The sequence below is a fragment of the Lichenostomus cassidix genome, chromosome 2, assembly GCF_008360975.1.
Source record: "Lichenostomus cassidix isolate B80296 chromosome 2, HeHo_3.0, whole genome shotgun sequence".
NCBI lineage: Eukaryota > Metazoa > Chordata > Aves > Passeriformes > Meliphagidae > Lichenostomus > Lichenostomus cassidix.
Window position 1 is genome coordinate 21,227,493 of NC_139482.1, and position 26,116 is coordinate 21,253,608.

A 26,116-nucleotide genomic window follows, 5' to 3' on the forward strand; every position below is an offset into this window, starting at 1 on the left:
TGGATAATGAGCTGATTTACAAAAGTCCCATGTTTTCAAAAGTGCTTTGTTAATGGATATAATGAATCCTTAGCAGCTCAAAATATCTCGTATGTGTTCTTGAGAGAAAATGTCAATTGGGAACAAAGAGGGAAGAAACCTGACAGTAAGTCCAGGAGACTTAAAGCAAACCCTGTTGTATCTTAGATATGCCAACATTTTCCAGTTAGTCTTGTTTTTGCTTCCTTTAGTCCAATGAATCACTTGTATGGGACGGAGTGGAAATCATGGAATTGATTACAATCCAAGTGTAGTCTGAAGAGCAATGATTAGGTTACACATCTCTTTAGAGATACTCTAGTTATACTCCTTGATCTGAATCAAGCAAATCAGGGCTTTGAATGTGAGTGTACAGAGTGGGTTCTTTGGCTACATGTTTTTTTTTTTTTTTGAAAAAAAAAAAAATTGTTTAATTGTTAACATTTTGGATTAAAGTTTCAGTCTGGAAAAGCTGGAGAATTTTTTTTTGTGAAAAACCATTTGTTGGAAATTCCTGGCCAGTGCTAATTAAAAGATACGTTTTCAGGGCATCTGAGGTGTCTCAGACATCTTGCTATCTGTCCTTACACTCTAATTCTCTAACTGCTATACTGCATAGTTGATTCCACCTTCACACACCACTGGTCTGTAAGGAAAACAAATCTAAAGGGAGAATGCATTTATTCCTGTGAAGGCATTCCTTAAACTTAGGCACTTTACTTCTGGATTATCTTTTTTGTAAGTTTCTGATTATGGCAGTCAGTGTTAGATTATTCATCACCCCTCCCCAAACACTGACAGCTATATGCAGGGTCAATATGCTTGGAAGAAAATATTCATCAATGTGTATGTCTTTGTGATTTAAGAAACATCTATATTTATTTTTCTGAATTGGAGTTTAATTCTCATCTCCAAATATTAAGCTAGAGTGATGCAGATTTCAGTTGTACTGTCAATGTTACCAGATGTACTGAAAATATTCCTATGAAAAAGCTTTACAGAACTGATTAATTGATAGTAGAATTGTAAATATATCCAGCTCTGGTTTTTTGAGGGGGGAAAAAAGTCTGGGTGTATGAAAATATATATGACCCTGTATGTTTTCTAACATAAAAACCATTAGCATCCTTGAAGGTTGGTTAGCTTTAATTTATAGTTTAGCTCAGAATTAAATCCTACAATATTACGTGGAGCTTTTGGAAGACTTTTTCTTGTTCCCCAAGCCACATTAGCCTCCCTGATGATTGCTTATCAAATACATTGCACTCTAGAACTTGAGTATTAAATCCAGCTTTTATTATAAGTAACACATGACATGTTAGGAGAATTATTTTTAGAAGTATAAATAATTTAATGTAGAATCTGAGCAAGACTCTATAAATATGTTGTAAGGACGATAATAAGGATATCCTTATGCATTTTTGTACTGAAGAGGAGAATACAGTTTTGAATGTGTGCTTGTCAGTGTGAGCTGTAGCTATAAACTGTGGTGCTCTTTATCTAAATTAATGTTGTCAAAATCTCACATGATGTTCCTTAAGAACTGATGAGCACTGTTGTGAGAGGCTCTTGAACTCTGCTGAGGTGCTGGGTTGTATTCCCAGGGTATTCCCCCTGCCTGATTTTCAGAGGTGCCTAAATTAGGAAGCACTTCTCCCAGGATACTTGTAGCCAGCAGGGAGAGTGTGGGCTCCTGCAGAGGTGGTCAGGGCAGGAGGCTGGTGGGAGGGTAATGCCTTGTCTTTGTGAACAGCTGCTCTCTGTCTCTGCTGGTTTTGGATAAGGGCATCCCATAGGGACCAGCTCCCAGTTGGTTGCCCTGTTTCACCATGGCTCAGCAGAGTGAAGAAAGGGGAGGATGATTTCCTTGTCTCTTTAAAATGTCCTTCTTTATCTTTGTTCTGCTGCAGAGGTTCCTTTAGGACATTGGCTTACCTCAGGATGAGGACAAGGGAGGAGCTGGAGCAGTTCTTTTGTTAGAACAGCGTGAGCACATCACTGAGATTGCCAAGCAAAGATGACAGGAGATTTGAAAGTAGGTTTCTTGTAAAAATGCTTGGTCAAACTCAGACTCGTCATTCATTGAGCTGAAATTTTAATTAGAGCAGCTGTATGTTCAGAGGCAGATCATGGCTAGAGCCCTGTGCCTGTGTCCCTGGCTGAGGGGATGCTCTGCAGAGGCTGGGTGCTCCCATCAGCTGCCTGAGTCTCACAGCTCACTGCTGGATTCGTGAGTGCACCCCCGGGTGAGCAAAAGGGCAGGACTGCAAAGAGGAATGGTGACTTTCAGAAGTGACACTGAGGTCTCTATACCCTGTCTCTTTGCTGAGGAGGCTACTAGGGGCCTTGTGATGAGGTGCTCTATGGAAGTAGCCATTCAGGATTAGAGCAAAAGGCTCTGAGGGGGAATGTATTATTCTATGCTCTTCAGGGCAGTTATTTTGTTCTTTCAAGGCTTTCTAACACACTGCTATATAGCATTTAAAAGGGTCTGCAGATGTTCTGCACATTTAGCCTATTTTTTTAATGGACAAGCATCTGGCTATGCAGTTGCTTTATGAAAATTAACTCTGTCTAAACAGACTTAAACATCTTGATTATATTCAGCTGTTTAGAAAGCCATGAACTTGGAGCCCTTTGAAAGAAAAAAAGGCATATGCCAGAATGGCAGAATATGTTCCTTCTCACTTCTGCATCTGCTGGAATTGATTGCACACTTCATCTCCTCCTGCAGGATGCACTTTGCACCATCACTGTAGTGCTTTGCTATGCCTCCTTCAAAATGTAACTGTTTGATGTCAGATAGTTGCCAGATTGCAAAGAATGCCCAGGTCTGAAAAGCCAGGTGCACAGCCTGACCTACAAAAAATATGACAATCCTGGGAAGGAAAAAGGAATAGGTAAGTAACCTCTAAATGAAGAGGTTAATTCTTTGAAAAGTAGTGATTGGAGCTGGCACACTCAAGAATGAAGATCCCTTTTCATCCTGAAGAGAATACTTCACGATAAAAATAGATAAGATTAATAGATAATAATAAATAAGGTATTTCTTGGAAATCTATTCTCATTATAAATGGGTTTATAATGTCTCTGTCTATAGCCATACCATGGCTGAAAGATGAGAGGCTACAGGAAAAGACAAAATAGTCATAAGGATTTGCATTATCACAAAAAAGAAAATGTTGAGTCTCTGCTGGAATCATAAGCCTCCTTCATTGTGGCAAGCATTCTGGAGATGTAAGGAGGTGGTGATTCAGATTTAAAACTCTGTGGGAAGAATTCAGTATACTTGGATCTGCTTTGACCTGCCAGTTTTTCTATCCTGATATATGTATCTTCTGAAATTTAAAGGCTTCTCATGGCTTAGGTGGCAGCATGAGAAGTTACAGGTGGCTTATTTTTGAGCATGACTGAATAAAAGATGTCAAATGCTGAAAATGTCTGTTAGCACATTAGACACAGTGGTAGGTATGCAGGATAAAACAATTTGGTTTGTGTTTGAGTCAAGAAAGGGAGCATGTAGTCTGCTATTTTCTAATAATTAGAATTTTGAGCTGGAGTTCTCCATACAGACAGTTCTGCAAGCAAGGCTATGGATTGGTCCTTATTTAAGAGAGGATGACATGAAAGATGAGGATAAAGGGAGAGGAAAAAGATTTGCTAGAGGAGCAAGAGAAAACAGATAAACAATCTGGATGTCTCACTGTATATCAACATAGTGTATTGTTGACAGATGCATCCTAGGAAGGTAAAATCTATCCTATATAAATTTATATGGATATATAGTGTATAGAGGACCTCTGTGTGTGTATATATATATATATAGGAAATATATATATGCATGTGTGTGTAGAAGAAATGGATGGTAGCAGCAGAGCATCAGTCAAATGAGAACTTGTGCCAATGCTGTGTGACTGAACTAGCGACAAACTTTAGATTTTTAACTTCTTTTACCAATTAATGCACCAATTTAGGTGGATATATGATCACCACTAGTAATGCCAAGGATTTCATCCTGTTCCCTTTCTTACTGCTTAGAAACCAGCCATAGTTATGCCAGTTACCAGCACAACTGGTCTTAATACAGGGTTTTGTTGTCTTTGAGGGTGTGAATATGGGGAGTTTTGTACATAGAGGAATGACGCTTGTTTTAGGGTAGGAAAGATGTGATACCTATGATAAGAAAAGGGGGAGATATTTGAACCTGCAGGAGTTTTGCTGTAGGATTGTCAGTATGAATTGAATCTTTGTCCCATCCATGTAGCAGCAGATGGAGAACTGTCCTAGCTGCATTTACAGAAATGGATCTCCAGTTCTAGGTGTGGAGCAGTCTCTGCAATGGATGCAGCCAGCAGGGTGGTGCTGTTCACTGTTGCTCTGTACACCTGTGGAAGGTTACATGATATGCATATGAACCATGTATTTAATGTCAATCCTGTGCTAATATGTGGAAAAGCAATTTGCATCCTGTAAGCACAAAGGTATTTTCTCTCCATTTCAGAAAATGACTTTGGATAGAAAAGTAATTTTGAAATATCAAATTACTGCATTCATTTCAACTTAAGGAGCAGTGACAGTGAATAAACACGAAGGAAATGAAACTGCATCATACCAGTGGTCCATCTGTCCTGGCACTGGAAATGGGAAAGGCTGTGAAAGAGCACATGTGCTGGGCCACTTTCAGGCTCCATTCCACTCACCCCCCAGCATTCATGACTGTTTGGCAGATGCCAGAAGGCATGTCCCTGTGTGTGCCTTTTGTAAAGTGCCTGTTTATGTACCTGTTGTCCATGACTTCAGTCCCTTTCAGAGATACCCTCTGATACTGTTTGCCTGTGCAGCCTCCTGTGGCAATGTGATGCAGAGCTTCACAGAAATTGTTGTGTGACATAGTGCCTTCTTTGATCTGTTTTAAATTGGTCTTCTAATTTCTTCAAGTACTTCCCTATTTTACTAATGTGGAATTAGGTGAATAACAGCTTTGCAATAATTCTGTCTATGGCTCACATGATATTGTAAACCTCTATCATATTCCCCTATCCTCTCTTCAAATTCAAGAGCCTTTTGAGTTTAGAGAGGATGATTTACTGGTAGGTAAAACAAAGGGAGGCAAAGTAACCTGCTGGGTCATCAGCAATGCCAGAGCCATCTGGCAAGCCAGACAAATTTGACTTGGAACAGCATTAGAAAATGGATTTTTTTGCCTCTCTGAAGCTAGCTGTACTCTTGTAGTTGTGTATGCTAAATGAAGATTGATGATTGTAAGTTTGAGGGAGCTGTGATGATTCCTTGGACTGTGGTTAAGTGATTAGTTTTTGTCTCAAAATCTGGCTCCTGAGGATTTGGTGGTTAAGGGGCTCTTGTGTTCCCACTCTTCATTCATTTTTAAGATGTGCCATGAATTTTATTTCACAAACTTTTGTGTCATTTGTCATGTGTGGATATTTTGAGATTATTTTCCCAGTAATGCAGCCTACTTCTTCAAGACACTCTTTTCCTTGTCTCTCTTAACTGTGCAATTGAATTTTTTTTGCATAGTTTCAGGCTAAAATCTTGGTTCACCCACAACTGAAGTGTGAGACCTTTGACTTCTGATCCACACAATGATCTGTGCTATTAAAATTGACCTTCCTTATCAAAATAGAGACATTACAGTGCTACAGGAGGTAATTTCAGCTTCTTGCTCTTTAATTTGCCTGTCATGACTCATTTTTTCTTAGTCCCTCTGCCAATAAGAGACTTCTTCAATGTCTTAGAGTTTCAAGCCCATTTCTGTCTTTTTGAAATTCTTGCATATTGCCTTTTTCGGAATAGGTCTGGAAACTAATCAAGTTCATAGATTTAAGGTTTGCTGTGTTTCAAATTGAAACTCTTTTCAGGTATACCCTTTTCTAAAGTTAACATATTTTGTGAACAAAGATAAAAGTAGTGGTAAACATGCTTTTCTGACCTTTTTTTCCACTGAAACTTCTCAGGTACTTCAGCAGTTGATGCAATCACTAGATTAACAAAAAAAACCTAACTTCTCTATAATTTTTCAGTCCATTTATGTGAATACTCCATAATTATATAAAAATTCACATTGTTTAGAAGAAATTATTCTTGATGACTACTACATAAAAGATTCTTGGGGCACAAGCAGCGTTTCAAATATCAGGATAAAATGCAAAGTTCAGGCAGCAGGTAACCATGGATGTTAAGGGGGAAATCATCCTAAATGCTTATAAAAGAAATGACACCACAGAGGGGGAAAGCTTTGCTGTCATTAAGGGCACACATTTTAGGATGGATATGTTCAGTTTTAGTGCCAAACTGTATCTCCATTGAAAAGATGCTGACTCCTTTTCTGGTCTTTCTTCTGGCATCATGCAGAAGTGGGAAGCAGTGGCATGGAGATTCTGATTGGTGAGAAGGGGTGAAGGGCTGGGGAATAAAGGAGGCAGAGGAACATGACCAGGGACAGGGAGGTATGTATGGCACGGGGGAGTTTGGAAGAAGGGGATGAAACAGGCAGAAGTTGAAGCAGAGCATAATTTGCCCCCTTTGTATTCCTATTTTCTGCATCTTAAGGTTTTCTGATTTTATTTCTGTAATCATGCACTGTTAGTTGCCAATGTAAAGTAGTCTGGGAGTGAAGCAAGGCTGTGCTGGCAAGGAGGTGGTTTGCTGGACAGCCCCAGTCTGCCTGTTACTGGGTTGTAAATTATGGATGTGCAGAGCAAGTGGTGATGCCTGGTCGCTTTGCCAGGGTTTTTCTGCATGGCTCTGGACAAACATCCCCCAGATTGGAGCCTTCACCATGTGTTGTACTGACAGTTCCTTGTTCTTCATCTGCACCATAAGGAGGACACTTGGGATCAGCTCTGAAGAGCTTCTGGAGCTCCAGAGTTGTCCAGGCAGCAGCACAGGGCAGGACACATCTGAAATGTCTTGAGATGAAAAAGACACTGTATTTCTTCAATATATGTCTCTGTCAAGTTTCAAACTGGGTACTTGAAGCAAACAGAGACTTCACAGCTTTTCTAGTATTGAAAGAAATGCTAACTTTCCTGAAGGGCAGTATGTGGAGGACTCAGTGTCTGTGTTGTGTGAATAGTTTGAGACAGCATCATGGAAATTTCATGAGTGCAGGAATAATTTGTGTATTTGCTCCAGGGTACAACCATGTATACAGTAACTAAAATTTGAGGGCAAATCTTAAAGGAAGCTACCAAATAAAAATATTTAATACAGTCCATTCACTAAATAATACAGGTGTCCTGTACAAAATGTGTGCTTGTTTTTAATAACATGGAGTAATGCCAGGGCCATGTGTAATACACATTTAATTCTTCAGTTTTTCTCTTTCAATATAGCATTTGTGGACAACACATAAAGAGTTGGAATGAAATGTGGTTGAAATCACAAGTGAGTTTACTTGAGAAATGATTTTCCATGTAGTAGAAAACAGCTTGGCTGTATGCAGAGGCATATTAAAAACTAGGATTAGACTACACTAGTACATTTGTGCAGGAAAATATGTAGCCTGTGCTTCTCGTGTGCATTCCTCTTCCCTTTCCTATTAATTTACCATGCTCTCAAATACTAAAATCAAGTGGTTTTATCCTGACTTCTATGAAACGACTAAATGAGCAGAATGGCATTGAGGAAACTGCTTTGTAGTAAAGATATGAACATGATCAAAAAATATCTACCCATTTTAATAGGACTTCTTCTGAAATTTTTGTAAGGAAAAAAGAAGTAATTGCTTGAAGAAATACTGGTGTAAATTATTCATCAACAAAAACAGAGTGAGGTTTTATTGATACTTGCATTGCCATCACTACTGTAAGGAAAACTGGGTAAGAAGCAAAGTGAACTTTACCCAGACTACTTTCAAATCTACCTGTGAAAACAGAAATTTAGAGCTAGAACCTTTCTGCCTGACAAGAATCTTACAGAGACCTGCTCTCTGCACTTTCTGCTTATTAAACTCTCTAGTTTAGCACTGTGGCATCTTGAGTAGCAGTGTCTTCCCATGGACACAGAGAAGGATCTTTGTGTGTGCAGCTTCCTTGTTAGGACAGTAGATTAAATCTCTCTGTTGTCTGAAAGAGAAGGCTGTAATCACCTTCCCTCCATCACCAGCAGCCTGAATTAACTGCCCTATTGAATCTGTGCACTTTGCAGTGCTTGTGCCACAAAGTATTTTAAAATACCTTATTTTTAAAAAAAGTGCTCACAGCATATCGTATCAGATGCTATTTGTCAATTTCAGTATTTGTGTTAGGAAGCATTAATACTGATGCAAGAAATAGAATCAAATTTTTATTAATATTTAAGTCACCATAAAAAATAGAATTTGAAATTATAATTTCAGAGCTACTTCAGCTATGTTTTGCTCTTTGCTTGTTGGGGTAGGGAGCATTATTCAGATTTCCTTAAAACATAGTGGTAAGAAACTTGTGGTGATATGAGTAAATGGTTAGTTTGTAAATATGGCTCTTCCTAGCTGCAGAAATGAAATACAAGCTTCTAAGTTTTTTTTCACCTGGAAAATGCAAGCAGTATCTGTTCATCATTATATTCTTATAAAATTGCCTCTGTGTTCATTTAGGAGAAGTTCAGACTGAGTTGCAAAGATTGTGAAGGATGGGCCAGAAAGTCTGTGGTGTGGTGACTACAGATGGAGAATGGCACCATGGAATGGCACTGGATGTGCTTCAGGTGCAGCTCACCTGCACAAGACATGTCCAGCAGGATATGGTCATACCAGCCTGAGCCTTCCAACTACCTCTGTTGCTTTACAGGTTTTCCTTGCAGCTTTTCTTGTGTACTCTCTCCTTTTTTGTGCTAGTAATAGGAGCCATGTGTGTAACAGAAATTTGGTGAAACTAAGGCAGAATGTCTTCAACCTGCTTAAAACTTTCCTCATCAAGAAACGGAGCCAATTCAGAAATGAAACACATGCTGTTAGCAAGCCAGAACCGTGAGACTCCTTCCCTAAAGCCAGAGGTGGAGGCCCTGCTCAGGGCTGCAGAGTTGCTCTGCAGTTTGCTGTCTGCAGCAGAGCACAGGGCAGTTACTCTCCTGTCCTGCAGGCAGAGTAGCAATTAGGGGATAAAGTCACCAAGTGCATTTTCAAGTCAGATGGCATTAGGGATCGAAGTGAGAAGTCCTGGAGAGGAAAAAATGTGAGCAAATGTTGGTATTTGGAAGAAACATCGCCAGAGATCCAAGCTGTGTAATATTGTGAAACATGAAATTAAACTCCAGGAAAGGACTGAGACTGGGTACGACTCAGCATTTGTATATAATCCTTTGAGGACTTAACCCATTCTTAAGTCCCAAATTTCTTTTTTGAAGAAAGCCCTAAATAGTTAGTAGGAGTAGAAACATTAAGAAATTTCTTTCTTCTTTCTCCCTTTCAGAGTAGCTGCAATAAGGACAGAAGAGTACTTTAAGAATATTCTAAAAAGGGGTGGAACTTCAATTTGTGCAGACAAGAACCAGCTCTGTTTTTCTCGGTTGTTTTTTCCTTCCTCTGAGGAGACACTCTGAAAATTGCTGCCGTTATCTATGAGAAGCTATCTAATTCTGATTGATTAGTCCATTTGACTAACTTGACAGATACAGTCATTAATTAAATTAACCAAGCACATAAAAAGAAATTCAACAATTCTTTTGATGGGAAGGAGGAGATGAAAGTTTCAGAGCTGTGGCTATTAAAGCAGATTGGTTCATGGAGTATGGAGATAGCTAATCCCCTTGAAGTGCAAAGAAAGATCATGTATGAGCAGAGAGGAGGTTTCTGGGTAGACTTGAGGATAAAGGAGAATTAAAGTGTCCCATGTAGTGAGATACTAGTGAGTAATCGGCCCGCTAAGTAGCTTTTTTGAGCTTATTTTGCTGTATGTTGTAGTTAGCTCATGGCTGATACTGAAAGTGTTTTAGGACCATAGTGTAACAATACGAGTTGTCCTTTGTACTCTTACTGACTGGCAGATAGAAACATCTATTCTGTTTCCTCTCATCCAGTTTTCTACTCTCTTGCTCCTTGTTTTATGATAATCAACCTGCCTTACCTTCCTTGGTGTACAAGATGGGCTGTACTAAAAATCTCTGATAGACACTCCTTTCATATTTATTATTCCTGTTAATACTTGGTAGAGGATGTACACCACTGGGGGAAAATAGTTCATTTTATGGGAAGCTTCCTCATCCTCATGTGCCTGGTACCCAACAATGCCCATTCCCTTCACTGCAGCCCTCTCAAGCACGATGTTGTGGGAGGCTTCCTTCTCACAGCTTGCTCTGCCACATGGGCTAGCATTAATTTTGCAGTTGATATGGCATCAACCTCTTATCAGTGTCTCCATCATTTCCCTGAACCTGTTGTTTTCTCTTGAAGGTCTCCATATGTCTGTTGATAATTTCCTGCTGGCATTGAACCCATCCAGACCTTTCTGCTGATATCAACTAAAACCCTGTCTCCCTTTTCAGTAATGCATCTTACCTCAGATCTCTCATTTGATGTCCTTGTCTGGCACCATATTTAATCTGAAATTTCAGGTGTACATAATGGAGAGTTGTGGAGACAAAAATCAGGGTGAATAAATGATAAAGAATTCCTACAGTGTTCAAGGATACACAGAAATGGTATCAGATATCATGAAGCCAATAATTTCTTTAATTTGTAACTGTGATGCTGACAAACATACATTTTAGTACTATTATTATAAGCTCCTTTATTTCTTAACTTTGTAATTCTTATTGTCTTTAAAGAGGACCCTATAATTTCTGCTCTTTTTTCCCCCTAACTGTTACTCTTTTCAGTCTTTTAAATCAGGACAGTTAATTTTTGTTCTGATGCTGACGATTGGCATTTTCCTTCTCTGTTTAAAAGTGGAAGTTTCTATTAAATTTACAGGGATAATTCCCAGGTTTTTCTCAATTTCATATTCATATGCAAACCTCTTCCATTTTCAAAAATCTTTACTCACCTCTTTTTTTCTTCTTTTGACTTGAAATGCTTTGTGATCACTTGTTTTTCCTTTCTGTTCCTTTAAACACTTGACCTGTTCTGTCCTCTTTTCTCTTACCACCACATTTTTTTAACCTTTTTTTCTTCCTTGAGCAGCTTCTTTCTGTTGGGAAACCCTTCTATATCCGAAGCTGATCTGTTTTCCTGGGTTCTCAATCCCAGCTTCATTTTGGTAAACCTCAGTTGATTCAAGTTGATTCAAGGTAGAATTTAAGTGCCTTTATATGCATCATCTTGTATAAGGATAATTTCCTTAGTTGGGACCCTATTCTGTAATAAAATTCTCCCAGCTTCTGCCTCTTGTGTTCTGTTGTGACTGGGAAAGTTGGAAGAGCAAAGAGGAGCTTGCTCATTTTTTTGTTCTGGCCCTTATGCTGTTGAGTCTGTAAGGGATAGACTCATATGGACTTAAGATAATGCTTAAAAAATGCTGCTGCTGTAAACAAGATGGCACTACTTAATTTGTGTACACTAAAATAACAGACTTCTGAAAATGGAATTGCCATTATTAGCATAGCAGTTTTTTCCCTTTAAAAGCAACAGATCACATGTGCTTTTTTCCTGTAAATGTTTTATTTTTAGGTCTTAACATATGCAGGTTTTTGCCATGCCTTTTCAAAAATTTTGTACCAATGCCTCAGCAAATGTTCTGAAAATCTCATTCTGCAATATTGTCAATTATAGTGTTGGTGTTTTTTCTCTGTAATTTCCTCCATCCCTTGTGTTTCTAAGTATTTTTCACAATCTGGTTTTTTTTTAAATTTTATTTTAACATGCCAGTTTTATTTATAATTAATACTGAAACTACCACTTAAGCCGACAAAGATGGTTTCTAGGATAGATTGGCAGGCAAGCTAAATTATTCCTGTTTCATTTCTACCATAGGAAAGGGTTTATTTATTTATGGTGAAATGCATATTATTTTAATGCTGATTATCTTATCTTGCTTAAATACTTTAAATCATGTTTCACAAGTATTTTAATCTAGATTTTTGTTTGTTTTAAAGTAAGGACTTGATTTAAAATTATGCTGTTATGTGTCTGTACTGTTACTGCAGACAAAACATGACTCCACCTATGAGTTGGTATCTTTTGGCCTGAGTTTCCAAGATTGTGTGTAATGGTTGCATTGTAGCTTAGTTTTTAATAGCATTGATTGCATTATTGAATCTGCAAGAGTGTTGTTTTTTTTATGATATTTTCAGTGCAGTGAATCATAATAGTAAAGCATAACATGGCTTCATTTATGGGTTTTTCTACTCATAAAATCTTCTCAGACATATCCTGCCATGTTACTTAGGATAGGCTTTAAAAATGTCTCTAAATTTCAGATCTGTGGTCTGTTTGCAAGCTCCGGACTCAGCTCCCAGGAGCTGTGCAGGTTGGTGACCCCGTGGTGTTTCCCTTCCAGACAGTCTCATTTTGGGAATCAAGGCACTTGTGACAGACTTGAGGGGTGGGGAAATGCCAGCAGCTCCCCAGCTGTTCCCAGTCCTTTTGTCCTTAAAGTAAGGACTGAGCAGGAAGACAAAATAGATGGAGCTGTTTGGATATTTTCTCTTGGTGTACTTTGAAAGTAAATACAACTTCAACAGGCTGGGTATGTCCATCACTGGGTGGTGGGTGGGAGAAGAGCAGCTGACTGACCATCAGCAGCCCTGGAGCTGGATGCCATGGACCCTGTGTAACCTCCAGGAGAAATAGGAACCTTCCAGGGTGCAGGCAGAGCAGCCCAGGTCAGGTCAGAGGGGCGCTTGGCCAACCTCCCTGTCCCAGTAGCCCAGGGCAGATGGTGAGGGAAAAGTGGAAGAGCTGAGCAAGCATGTGTGAGGCTCCTCCAGAGCCCTTTTCCAGGACTCCAACACTGGGAGTCAGGTAGAGTTTCTGTGTGTTTGGCAGCTCCCAGTTTCACCCAGTAACTTGTCTGTTCCCAGCTTGAACCAGTTCAGACCTCTAGCGTTCATGCTTTCCTGCAACATGTTGCACATTGTAATCAGCAGCTGTGCCAGAAAAGGGTCTTTTTAATTAGTTATCAGCTTACTGACCTCTTTTGTTGTCTTCTAATTACTGTGTTGTACAAGGCAGAGAATGATCAATGTCTTTGTTTTCTCATGCCAGACACAATTTCCAGATTTTTGAGAATGTAACATATGATCTTCCGGAACATTAAAATATTAGCAGCAGTATCTTTTAAAAAGCAGTAATTTTTTCAGACCCACATGAGAAGAACCTGTGCTTCTCCTTGTCATCTCTCCAAATACAACTGTAAAGTCTCCCTGAGTTAAGCCATTCTGTTTGATCTCAGTCTTTGTACTATATTCTTACTTCACTATCTTACATTTTATAATCTCTTGCATCTCTCTTGGCATGAGAACCTTTGTGTCCATCAGATAAGGAGGATGACATTAGTTTAACTGAGTCCCCCTGAAATAATGAAGAGTAAAAGTAGAGCCCTAAGCTATAAAGGAATCCTTATTAAATTTATGGAAGCATAAAATTTTGCTGAAAGAGTGTATGTGAATGCTGGGAAAGTATATATCTAACTTCAGCAAGCTAAACTAAATACATTTTAGGAGAGCATCTGTCTAAATTTCTAAATCTGGAAAATGCATACAAGACCTTATAGAAGTCTTTGAGCTTCCCCCAGGGCACGAGTATCCTAAGTGTTTAATATTCACTTCTAAGAAGAACTAGAGTATTGTAATCAGTAAGTCAACAGCATCTCTTTGAGGTGCTCCTCAATAATGGATCATCTGCAGGCAGCTGAGCAAAGCATCAATATGGATATTGGGCCTGACCAGAATTAAGGGGGTTCATGCTGGTTCTGCAGTGGCCAAGGTAGTCACTGACTCTTTCTTTCACCCTTATTGAGAGCTGCTCATTCCCTCTTTTGCATCAGGTCTGGAGCTTATTGTACCTCTTCTCAAGGGATTTCAGTTACCTAATGCAGCAAAAGCAGGGGTTTGTTGAGCCCTCCCCAGTGTACTGAGAGTGTTTCGATGAGTGTTTGTGCTGACACAAGGTGGGTTCAGTGCTTGTTCCTGAGGGGGCATTGAGACTCTCTGCTTTCAGCAGCACCCAACTGTGAACTCACTGTGGCTGAGGAACCCCAGCTCCATGGACAATGTCCATGGATACTCCCATTCAGAAATTTCTTAGCCTCCCTCTTTTTGTTGCCTCTGTCCCTTACACTTTGATACAAAGTCTTTTTTTTTGTAACATCAAATTTCCATTGACATGTTGACAGTCCTTGTACATTTGAGGTTCTGCTATCGTCTTCTATAGCCTAATTAGTTCCTTTTATATCTTCGTGTTTAAACTCTGATGCATTCACATTCCCTCACAACTCAATTTTTTGCTAGAGTTCAAGAGCCTCTCTGTGCTTCCAGGTAATGGAACTTTGTAAGCAAAGCTGTCCAGTACCTGTCTGCAGTATTTGAAAAGAGGTCTCCTTTGGGCAGTGATATTAATCTTACCTCAGTTTGACTGGAAATACATCTTCTTTGATGTATTCTGGGATGACAGTTGTGTTTTTCAGGAAGACATTCTATTGATCTGGCAAATCATTTTACCAGAAACAAGTGTGGTCATGTCTCTCTTCCTTATAAACTAAGCCCTCCAAAAACATAATAGAAATTCCCTCCAGCCCTTAAGTGCATAAATTTGCTGTTTGTACGATTGAATTTGATCCTATTTTCAATATCCAGTTCTGAAGATCATCCAGGTCTTCTCTATGGGAGTTGTTTTCGATCTTCTTTATTCTCCATGCTTTCCAATTTAATGTTATCAGCATATTTCATTGGAATGCTCCTGGGTTTTGTGCCTGGGTAATTAATGCAAATTCCAAGCTGGCAGTTTTTAGGGCTGATGTTGGAGGACCCATATTTCCAACCTTGTCTTGCTTGGGGCTCACTCAGGGCAGTCACCAGTGCCTCTGTGAGCAAAAACGTCCATGGTCCTGCTGCCTGTTTGGCCAGGGTGAAGCTCTGGAAAGCTGAGCAGCCACTGCCCTGAGTGCTGCTCTGCTGTTCCTGCCCTCCCTCCCCTCAGCAGGTCACTTTGTGTCTAGCTCAGGTGTTGTTCTGTTTGAGGGAGAAATACTCAATTTTTTAACCTCTTCTGCCCAGCAGGTGTGTGTTCACTGCCTCCTGCTGCCGTGGCCAGCCTGCCTCTTGTCAGGTTTTTTTAACCAATTCTTCATCTTTTCCATCACCCCTGAGGTGGGACAACAGCAAGACTATACTGATTTAATCTCAGTAAAATTTTGTAGTCTTTGAACATGCTTAGTGAAATTTATGATGTAGATAATGTGTTTTCTCCCAACCTTACCAATTCTGTGATTCCGTGGTTTGCTTGCCTAGAAAATAACTATGAGGAAAAGGATTTGACTGGTTTGGCATTCTAGTGTCTTAGTAAATACAGCCTGCATTTAATTTATATATGTTTGCCTGAGGTCTGATTGTTTTTTCTCCTTGGTGTTTGTTCCAAGTCCTTGTGTTCATGGAGGCTGGGATTGCTGTTGCCCAGAGCCTTTTCCTCTGGCATTGCTGGAGCTGCAGAGCTCCCAGGGAGTGTGTGCACCTGCACTGTGAGCCTGCCTGGACTACAGCTCCTGCAGCCACAGCTCTGCCTGCCCATGCAGCATGGACCTGAGCTCACCATGTTGGTGTTACAAGGTCATTCTTGTGCCACTGTGTCCTTTGAAGCCTGCCAACACAGCTGCTGCTTGCCCTCAGATTCCAACTGGTTTCTCCTCCTTCTGCTTTTTTGTTTCTTTTGAAGTTCACCTAACTTTTGTGCTGTTCACTTTTGGCAGCAAATAGAAAAGTCTCTTGAATTACAGTCAGTGTCAGTGGTTGGTTTTGAGCCTTCCATGAAGAAACTCCCCTCAGTTTTCCTTGTTCCACCTTCTGGTATTAAAACTCAATGTATCCCATGAACTGTGTAACTCCATTGGAGGTGCTTGTTTCAGTGATTTTTATGAAAATTTTAGGGAAAGTATCCTGCAGGTTTTGCCCTTTTTAGATGTAAATGTTTAATCAGTGCTTGCTGAGAGGAAGTACAAGAACACATGCATGAGGCTTATGGTTCTTTTCTTTCTTCTTCTTTCAGTGACCTGCTGTCTTCTGAATATCTTGAGAGGCATATCGAGCAAGGTGGGAAGACAGTGGAAGTTAAAGTAAGAATTTCCTTTTTATGCTTTTCTTTTTTAATTTACTTGGCTTTTGATGTTAATGCAAACTCAAATATTTTTGTGAAAGGAGAGAACTGATTTTTCAAGTGATTTGTTTTACTATTCTGAGGCAAGCATGTTTCATGTTTTCTAACTTTCAGCTTTAAACAAGGCAAATGAACTCCATTGTCAAATTTAGTACATTAATGTTTATATCAAAATGATATCCATGAAAAATGTATACATAATAGTTCTTTTTACTAGCAAATATACTCTACTTTTGATGCCTATTGAAGAAAATATTTTTGTTTTGGTAGATAGCCTTTTCTCATTGTACTAAACCCCAAGTTTGTTGGTTTGTTATGAGCTTCTTTGTAAATTTGAGAATAGCAAGATTTATGGTATAATATTTCCAAATATCTAGTCACCAGTTACAGGTTTATATCTCTGTATGTTTGTTGGCATGTTGACTACAAGATGTTATTTGTTGCTGTTGTCTTGCTGTTGTCTCGTGTGAAATGTCCCACAGCCTTTGCAGAAGTGTTTTGTTGTTTGCATGCAACATGGGAGATTTTTCTTGAGGACCTTCCATTTATTAGGACTTACTTTGTAGATGTCAGCTATAATTTTTGTATCAGTTGCTGTAGATTACATGCTGTGTATTATATGTGGTACAAAATGGAAACTCTAAATTTGCCTATTGGGTAAATACCAGGTAAAATTTTGTTCAAAGTGTACATTTTATTAAAAAAACTACCCCAAATTGTTTTACCAAATCTGCGATCACTTAAATACTTTGAAACAAATGCATTAACCTCTGCAGCAAGAAAATGGTAATGGAAATGGGCAAAGCAGTCCTTTATCGACTGGGTAGCTGAAGATACACATTTCCTTTGGTTTATCCCCTTCTGTCATTTGCAAATAGGAAGTCTGCTCTTCCACTATTGTCAAGATAATAGTCTGCATACATTATCAGACTGAGGCAAACACATACGTGTTCCATTAAATTGTAAAGACTAATTTCTCAGTCAGCTCTGCTGTGCAGTCAAGAAATCATGCTTGACTGAGATTCAGAATATGAGTCAAAGTAGAAATAAAGATAATAGCTGATATTAATAAGAGCAAAACAACCCATTTGTCTGCATTGAGGTATATATGTAAATTAGCTAAGTTAATCCATCCAAGCCCCATCACTGAATTGTTCCTGATGAGCAAGCCTTAATCAAGCAAGGAAATGTTTGAAATCAGTGGCTCTTCACATCTGAGTACTGCTTAATTGAATGGGGAGTTGATGGGAGGATCAGGCCTTTCAGAGGAAGGGTCAGAAAATGTTCTTGGCAAAACAGCTCCCAGCCTCAAGGGTCACAGAGATTATTTCCCCTTCATTTAGATGCTGAGCCAGGGTCAGGGTACACCTTCAGGGATGGTATCACTGCCTTGCTTAGTATTCTCAAATCTGCTTTGAGTAGAGAACTAGCACTGCTGCACTGAGCTTGATACTCAAGGTGAGCTGAATTGGGAGTGAAAGCAGCTGCAAAGACTCTTCTGCAAAGGAGAGGGTTGCTGCTCAAGTGATGAGTTTCCCTCTCCATGCTGCCTTGTGCCTTGCATACCCACGGGGCAGGGGTGCAGGGGTGGCTGAGCCCTACAGGTGTGCTCTTCTGCCCCCTCCTATTCCACTGCTGCAGGAGTTCTGCAGGAAGCACGCTAGGAAAGATGTAAATTTTTTGCTTGTTTTGTTGCATCTGAGTGTGTGGGATTGGCAGGGAGGGAAGCAGCTGCTGTGACTAAATGACATAAGAGCCTGGTGGCCACAGTCATGGGAACATTTTAATTAAAGTTCAGATATGAAAAGATTTTTGGAAAAGTGCAGGCTACCAAGTACATTTTAATGCCAGACACTGAGTGAGGCTGATTTCAGTACTCAATAGCTGTTTAAAAATAAATCTGGTTCCCTCTGACCAGTCACTATTTTTCAGAGCACCTGTAAGTGCATAGGAGAGCTCTGTTTGTCTGTCAAAAAATTTCTGAGAAGACTGACAGTATCTATTTTGCATTTGAGAAACTGAGCTCTGGTTTTACATAAAATGTTTTGAAAATCTTACTGCAACTACAAGAAATTTCCACGATGATGTTTTATTACCTTCGATTACTGTAGGAATTGTTTACCATAACTGGTAACATAGTTATTATACTCAGATTTAGGGATTGTGCAGATTGCTTAGATACTTATTTAAAAATAGCTAGTAAAAGGGTGCAACTTATGAATAAATCACAAAATATGCAGTCTGCTATGCAGCATACTCTTTAGCAGAAGCTGAAGAGGTATTTCAGAGAGAAGCCAGGTTTCTCTCAGTTGCTTCAACATGCTGCTCTTCACCCACCTCTGTGCAATTTGTCTTGGGCTGTAGGCAGAGACAGAGGCGGCCTGGCAACATCGCTCTTGCTGCTTTGTTGGGAGAAATGGTGGCAGAAAGAAAATGTCCATCTGCCATCCACTGCCAGCTGCAGGTTTTGAGCAAGCCTGTTTATACAGCAAAATAGCCTCCTCTGTTCTTGGCCTTCTTACTGGAGAGGTGTATTTTAAAACACATACATACTCCCCCTTGCATTTGTCTGTGCAGGGAGACTGCACAGACTCACAAATCATCAGTGCTGCTGTTGTGCCATCAGCAGTATGGGAGAAGCCAGGAGCTCTGAGTCTCTGTGAAGGCAGCTGTACAGCACTCAGCAGCTCAGCAGTGTTACAGCCATGAATGTGTCTGGGAAGCGGATCCTGCCTTGGCTCATCTGCAATGTGGAGTTGATAACTACTTTTGTCACTCCTCCCCCTCTCCTTCCCTCCCAGCAAAACTTCCTGTGCTATAAAGTACATATGGATCTTCTGCCATTACTGAGGATGCTTCACAGAGGAGAGGGGGGCTGGGGAAGGGAGAAACATTCATACCATAAAAAAATACCACTTTTAAGTGGCAAAGGCATTTTTACTGTGGGATGAATCCTCAGTTTAACATAGCTTTTTCATCATAAGAAGTTGCATTACATTTGATTTCTGCGTAATAATTAATACTTTAGACCATTGTGAAGGTGGAACATGTTACACATGTTTTTGCAGGGAGCTAGCATTTAGCTGCTGCAGAGGAGAGGCTTCTTGTTAATTTGGCACAGTTAGGCAGCACCTTAGGCATTCTTACTAAACCAGTAGCAGTGTGCAATGCCTAAGAAAAACAAAAGGAGGTAGATGTTTGAATTATTTCAGTGTTTCCCCCACACCCTCCTTTACTGTACATCATGTCTCTAACTACTAGGAAAGCAGCAGTGTTGGCCTAAATTCCCTCTGGTAGCAAAGGGAATAATCAATTAATAAGAAAGAGAAAAACCCTTGTTGGCATTGCCTTTTCCTGATTGTGTCATTCCAGATCATCCTATGCTCATAGCACATCAATACTCAACCTGTGTATACCTAATGTTGTTGCAGTATATCTCTGTGTCCTTTTATCTCTCTCTCTCCCATTTTTTTTGGATGTCATTCTGCCACTGATGCTGTCAGTAAGATGAAAGGCAAAAAACAGCTATGGTGCTGAGTAATTCACATTGCTGGATTTTTCTCCCTCAGAAGGAACAACTGATATCTATTCAGTGATATTTTCTCAATAAAATGTTTCAGTTTTCCTCTACAGAGTGTGTAGAAATAAATATTTCTGCTTGTATTTCCCCAAAACATCAGACAATTCTGTGAGTCCTTAGAAAATTGCTTTCTAAAAAAATTAAGCAATGAAAATAATTCAGATTCCCAGTCAGAAAACTTGCACAGGTAGAGATGTAGTAGATAAATACCAGAATTTTTTAATGGCCTGTTTAAATATGACTAGAAGGAACTATATTTCATAGGCAGTCCTTAAACCCTGAAATTCTTCAGTGTGGTGGTGTAAACACAGCATGTGTGTTATGGGCACAAAATTACAGCAAGAGTGCTTTCAGCATAAACCTCTGCTTTTTGCTTCAGCCTCGCAGCATGTTCATACCACAGCATTGAGCAACATGAATGGAGACACACCAAATGCTAGGTTCTGTTTGTTGTAGTGTTGACAGAGAAGCTTTGGCTAGGCTTGTCTAGTGTGTTAGGATTGCCGTGTGGCTGTGTCCCCAAGCTGTACTGCTGGTCCCTGCTGTGCTCACACCCTGCCCAGTGGCCTTTTCTCAAGGTGCCCACAGCCATCCTGTCCAGCTGGGGTACCCAGCACAGCCTCCTGCTCTCTGGGGCTCCAGCAGAGGGACCATCATTGTAGTGTGGGCAATGGGGGGTTTGTGGCAAGTGTGTTTTAATGCTGCACAGCAAAGCAGAGATGTTAGCTTGCAAAAATAGTCATGTTCTGTGCATTGTTTGACTATTAGCATGTTCAAGATGCCTGTTACTATAGCTTACAGCTATTTCAATGCCTCTGCACAAGAGGGGAAATGATTTTTCTCCATTGCCTTGCTGTGCTTAAAGCCTTGGCTTGTGTGTGCCATGGTGTGTATTTGAAGGGATATTTAAATGCCCCTTTTTAGGAAAATAATATATAAGGGAGAAAAATACTAAAATCTTGGAAGACCAGAGGAGTCTGAGTACCCTTGATGTGGTAGATACTGCTTTTTATGTTAAACTTTCTCCTTCAAATCTGGTGTGTTCGAAGAGCTGTTGAGGTACAGTCCCTTTGCTGAGGGCAGTGTGTGTGTCACACCTTAGTGCCTGTGTTTGATCAGACCTTATCCTAAGCAGCATTCCAACATTTCGTTGTTATCTCCACAGGTACAAACTGATCCTAAATCTGCAATAATTTGTGGTGCAGCCAGAACAAACACTTAACCAGTGAGCAGGTCATTTTAACAATTGACTGCTGTGTTTCCAGTCTTACAGCAAGGCGCTTCTACTATCACCTTCCATTTAGGGCATCCACTGCCTGACAAGAATCTCTTATTTTTGCTCAGGTTTTGGTAACTCACCCTTTTTGTAACCAATGAGGAAGGTGTTTCAGTTGCCAGAAAAGCATGTATGCTAAGCAGGCTTTCCTGTAAGGGATTACATTTTCTCTTGAAAAGCAGAGTGCCAGTTGGGCTGGCAGAGAATGGGATGGGAGAGCAGGAACACAGCCCTGGGAGGCTGGAGCCTGAGGCTGGTGGGGAGCTCTTTGTGAATGTACCTGGAACTTGCACAATTTGGTGATGAAAACTGAAAAGGAACAAATCATAAATAATGCAGGAATTATATATGCCTGTTTCTGGCAGAGCTTTTTTGGCTGTGTCCAGAGATTAGAGAAGCCGTAAGTATCAGAAAATCACTCTCTAGCTTGTTTGAGAGAAGACTTTGAATAAGGGTTCCTGTAATGTCGTCAGATTTCCTCTCTCTTACGCCCTCAACAGAGCTCTGCTTGCCTCATGGCAAATTATTAAAAAATCTAGGCCATAATCTACTTTTTAGTGATAGCAGTAAACTAGCTGAAGAAGGGCTGACAGGGAGTCTCTGAGTCTGACGCAGTTTAGCAAGGGGCTCCTGCAAGACTGATCTTCAGAGTGCTCTCATCAAATGTTTTCATTAACGACTTATGTAAAAAAAAGGTATGTGGATGTTAATGAAGTTTGCCAACAGTGCAAAACTGAGCAGCATTACAGTGCACAGAAGGATCAGCTGGAGAACTGGCTATCTTTGACCAATAGAGTAAATAAAAACTGAATAGAACGAATGGCAACTTCTTACACTTAAGGACTAATTAGAGATGTTTTTACTGTACAATGAAAATTCATAACACAAGAAGGGGAAGATTAGAGTGTAGTAGTGGAACAGGGAAGGGGAGGATGGAAGCAAACTGCTGTCCCAGAGTATACTGGTCAAATTACTTCCTGTAGGTTTTGACTGGAAATAATGTATGTGTCTTGATGAAGAATTGACTTTTTTTTTTTTAAATTTCTGAGTGTTTTCAGTTACTCTGGACATCTTTTGTTTCAGCAGTGTCATGCTGTCACATTGAGTCAATAGGCACTGAGAAATATCTCACTTTCCTGTTGTAGCATTGTTTGAATTCCGGAGACCAGCCCTTTGGGGTTTAGAAAACATAATATCCTCTGTGGGATACCAGGGCAAGATAATCGACCCTCATATACAATGCATTTGCCTGACCTAATGATCCTGCAGGTCTGGCACTTTTAATGTACATTTACAGTAGTTTTTTTTTCTACCTGATTATCTCCCAGCTATTTCTAGCTTACTTTCTACATACATCCTGCTACCAAGAAGGAAGAAATTAAAAGCAGCAGCTTTCCATATTAGGAGTCATTCCCAGGTCACGGTTTTGAATATACTACACTAGAATGAATCCCAGATCATGATTCATGTAGGATTTTGCAGGTTTAATTATCTTGTCTTCCTTTTCTTTATGACATAAAAAAAATAATCCTATGGGTTTAACTAGTCCTGCAGAGGAAAAAAATTGTCAGAAAGTAGGAAGTCTTCCAGATCTTAAAAAGTACATTTCACTGATGTGGACCCCAGTGATGGTAGGTGGTTCTGCTGAAGTGAGAAGTCGAGTGACTGTGTGACCATCGGGAGTCACCTCTTGAGTACTCTGCTGCAGTTTTCTCATGTTCCAGAAGGAGGACAGCTTGAAAACAAAAGTCTTGCCTGACTTTGTGCACCTCACAAGTTATTTTCCATGAGCTACAATACACAGCATACATACCCAGAGAGTGGTGGCAACCAAGTGTTCTGTAATCTCTGACCATACAAGGACCAAGTATGGCTAAGAGAAATTAATTACTGTTATAACATTGAAGAACATAAAAACACTTTGTAGATACTCTTATTAAAAAAATAAAAGTATCTTTTTGGGTTTAACTTAATCCCTTTGAGGGGGAATTAAGCTAAGCAAACAGAGGCTGCTGTACTTCTGAAGAAGCGCTTCCATGCAAGGCTTCAGTGTACTTTAGTTTGACATCTTTACTTTCTTCATCTTGACTTCTGTAAATAGCTTTGCCTAGACATGTCTGTTGTGCCCTATGGATACCAAACCAGCACTGTATTATAAACAGTAGGTTAATGTTTCTAGACACAGCCTCAAGCACTCTGAATTTTCACTTAAAGAGAAAGTTCTGTCATTCAGAAATAATGAGCCAATAAGGATATCAGAGTGGTATTGTTTTCTATTTTCCTCAGAACTTTATCTCCTGCTGACTGATTGGTATCCATGTAGGTGTTGTGTTGTGTTTATAGTGATCTTGTAAATCACATTCTTATACCTTGGCTTCTGACTCAGGGTAGGCTGATGAACTGATATGGCAGATTAGAATGGGTACATTATAAGGACTTTTCATACTGTCCCTTAAAATGTTTGATCCCATTTCCCTGGAACAGGCATGAAGGAATGGGACAAAATGACTGTCATTAAAATGAATTGTATGCCATGACTAAGAGACACTAGCCACTGCTACAAAAGCTGTCTTAAAAACAACATCAGAGTAGGCAGGAAGATGTAACCTGTTCTCCTCTGCCTCATATTTGTCTGGCAGCTGATGAAAAAAAATTTCCCTAACACCAAGGTAAGTCAAGGCAAGTCAAGAGGCTGCTTCCCAAGCAGATGCCAAGACAGCTTCCAGAGCAGATGGTGTTGTGTTGGCATGAGCTCTCAGTCCACGCCCTGCAGCTATATTCATGGAGCATCTTCCCTCCTAGCTACTGGGCAGTAAACACAGCCCTCATTTGGCCTCTGAACCGGGAAGCTGGGCTGATATCTTGTGCCATCTGCTGAAGGCTCCTGCTGTGAGTCACTGATGGCAGTTGGAGCGAGTTGCCTGCGCGCAGGATCCTCTCACGTACATGTGTGTCTCTGTTTGTTAAGAGTGCTGCCAACAGTCTTTAAACATGGGCATTTTGTGGAGAAGGCTTGGAAGCGACTGTGCCTTATCCTAATTTTGGAACCTGTATCTGTGATTTCAGAATCTGAAACAGTGTTATAACCTAATGTCACTACGGCGTGCCGGCTCTGAGTTACATGAGTACATGTGCCAGCCATCCTCCTACAAAGGGAGAGCACTGCTCACATTTTTGGAACATTTGGCTTTCAGGCGTCTCCAGTCCAGAGACTGCTCTGCAAAGAGGTGGTGCCAGGTCCCTGGAGTTGTTACTGGACTGAGTGAGAGCAGAGCCCAGGGCTCAGCACAGCCCCACAGCAAGGCCCCTGCCAATTGCTGAAGGATTGTCAATTAAAGAATGTTTTCTTTTGTTGCAGTTACACAGGTCAAAGTGCCATTTTGACTTATCTATTTACAAATAGAAACACATCCGTAAAAAGTTGTTTTTTGCCATGGAAGCCAGTGAGCAAGTGTGCATTTCCTTCTCCTGTTGCTATTTCTCATGCAGTCTTAGTTATGCAGTTTTGTATCTAGTGGGCCCACAATGGGCGACTCCTTAAGCAGTTTATCATTATCTGGCAGCTAATCATTATCTGGCATTTGCAGAATGGTGGCTTGAGCCTTAGCTGGCCTTTTGGGAGCTTTCTGCTGCAAGGAAAGAGGGAGATATGTTACTAGGATTTGAATTAGACCAGCAATCTCCTTTCCTTTGGATTAACGAGTGTTGAAATAGGAATATGTAGGAGAAGGAAGGTATTAATTTTAGGGCCAGTGCCCAACTGTCGCATGAGTTCTACTGGCCAGCACCTCTCTTAATTGCAGAAAATGGCTTACTTGGAGATCCAATGTAGAAAGCAGATGAATGTGCATCCTTGTTTCTCTCCCCTGGGAAGGTCATAGTGTCTGTGAGGCGAATAACAAACCCTGCCGGTATATGGTCAGCAGATGCTTTCTGCACTGTGACTGCAGAGGAGAGGGAACTGCCACCATTAATGACTGCTGGGGCTGTTCTTTTGCTTTACTTATTTCACCCTTTATTAGGAATATTGGTTAATGTGTTTTTCATCTCTTTTGTGTCTACTCAGCAGCTGGTGCCTCTCAAAGCAGGGACCAACTATTTTAAAGGATAAAAATGGGGATGGATTTTACTTGCATTGCTGACATCTGTGTCTTATAATTTTTTAGTATCTTTGCCACACTACCTACCCAACAGGCTGCAGAAAACTTGTACTGACATGGACAAAATGGTTGCATCTGGTTAGAGATGAGCTGTAGCAGTTCACAGGGCAAATATTCCTAATTCAGAATTTTGCTATAATTATCCAACTTAAGCATCAAGGTGAAGACTGTCTCATGAACTGACCACAATAATAATGATTAACTTATTTTAATTGAATCTGGGTGCATTCTGGTTTTTATTATTTTTGTAGGATGTTATTACATTTTTGTCTCTCCAAATCAATAAACTTCTTATGCATTTTCTGAACTGCCCTTGGACATCGCCAGTAGGCTGTCCATCACACTGAGAAGGTTCATGCAAGAAGGATAACTTACTGATCCAAGGAAATGGACAACAGAGTGTCATGGGCATTGGCAGAAAATTTGTATTGCATGGTGCAAACCACAGCATGAACAGTGGCTGTGTGCCTTGTGGAGGCAAAACTGTTGAACTTCTCTCTGCTGGAGCATTTGGATATGGCATGAGTGTGTGCCTGTGTGTGTTACAGGTTTGTGTTGCAGCCATTGTCACCAGGCTGACCTTGGCTCATAGGAGATGACATTTAGCCTAATTTTCTCCCAGACTCTATAGTGACCAGATTCAATTTTAGAGCAGAAATGGGTAAATGTTGCTCATGTTTATCACTGGCATATGTTAGAAGAGTGGTCTGATTTCCTCTCATCTTACACTGAGCCAGTAGCTGACAAAGGCCAGTGTGTAGGTTAGACTTGCTGACATGGGCAATTCCTGCTTTTGAGAGAGCAGAGAGAGGCTCTATCAGCTGCAGGAAGCTAACAGC

General features: G+C 40.3%; 1 protein-coding gene across 11 annotated transcripts in view; it reads left to right on the plus strand.

Moving 5' to 3' along the window:
- The window catches only part of ADAM22 (ADAM metallopeptidase domain 22), a 127,769-nt gene that overhangs the window by 41,619 nt on the left and 60,034 nt on the right, over positions 1-26,116 (plus strand). For all 11 annotated transcript variants that reach the window (XM_085050647.1, XM_085050649.1, XM_085050650.1 and 8 more), the window contains exon 4: positions 16,154-16,220. In XM_085050647.1, coding sequence (XP_084906773.1) covers positions 16,154-16,220 — 67 coding nt within the window. The remainder of the gene's footprint in view (positions 1-16,153; positions 16,221-26,116) is intronic.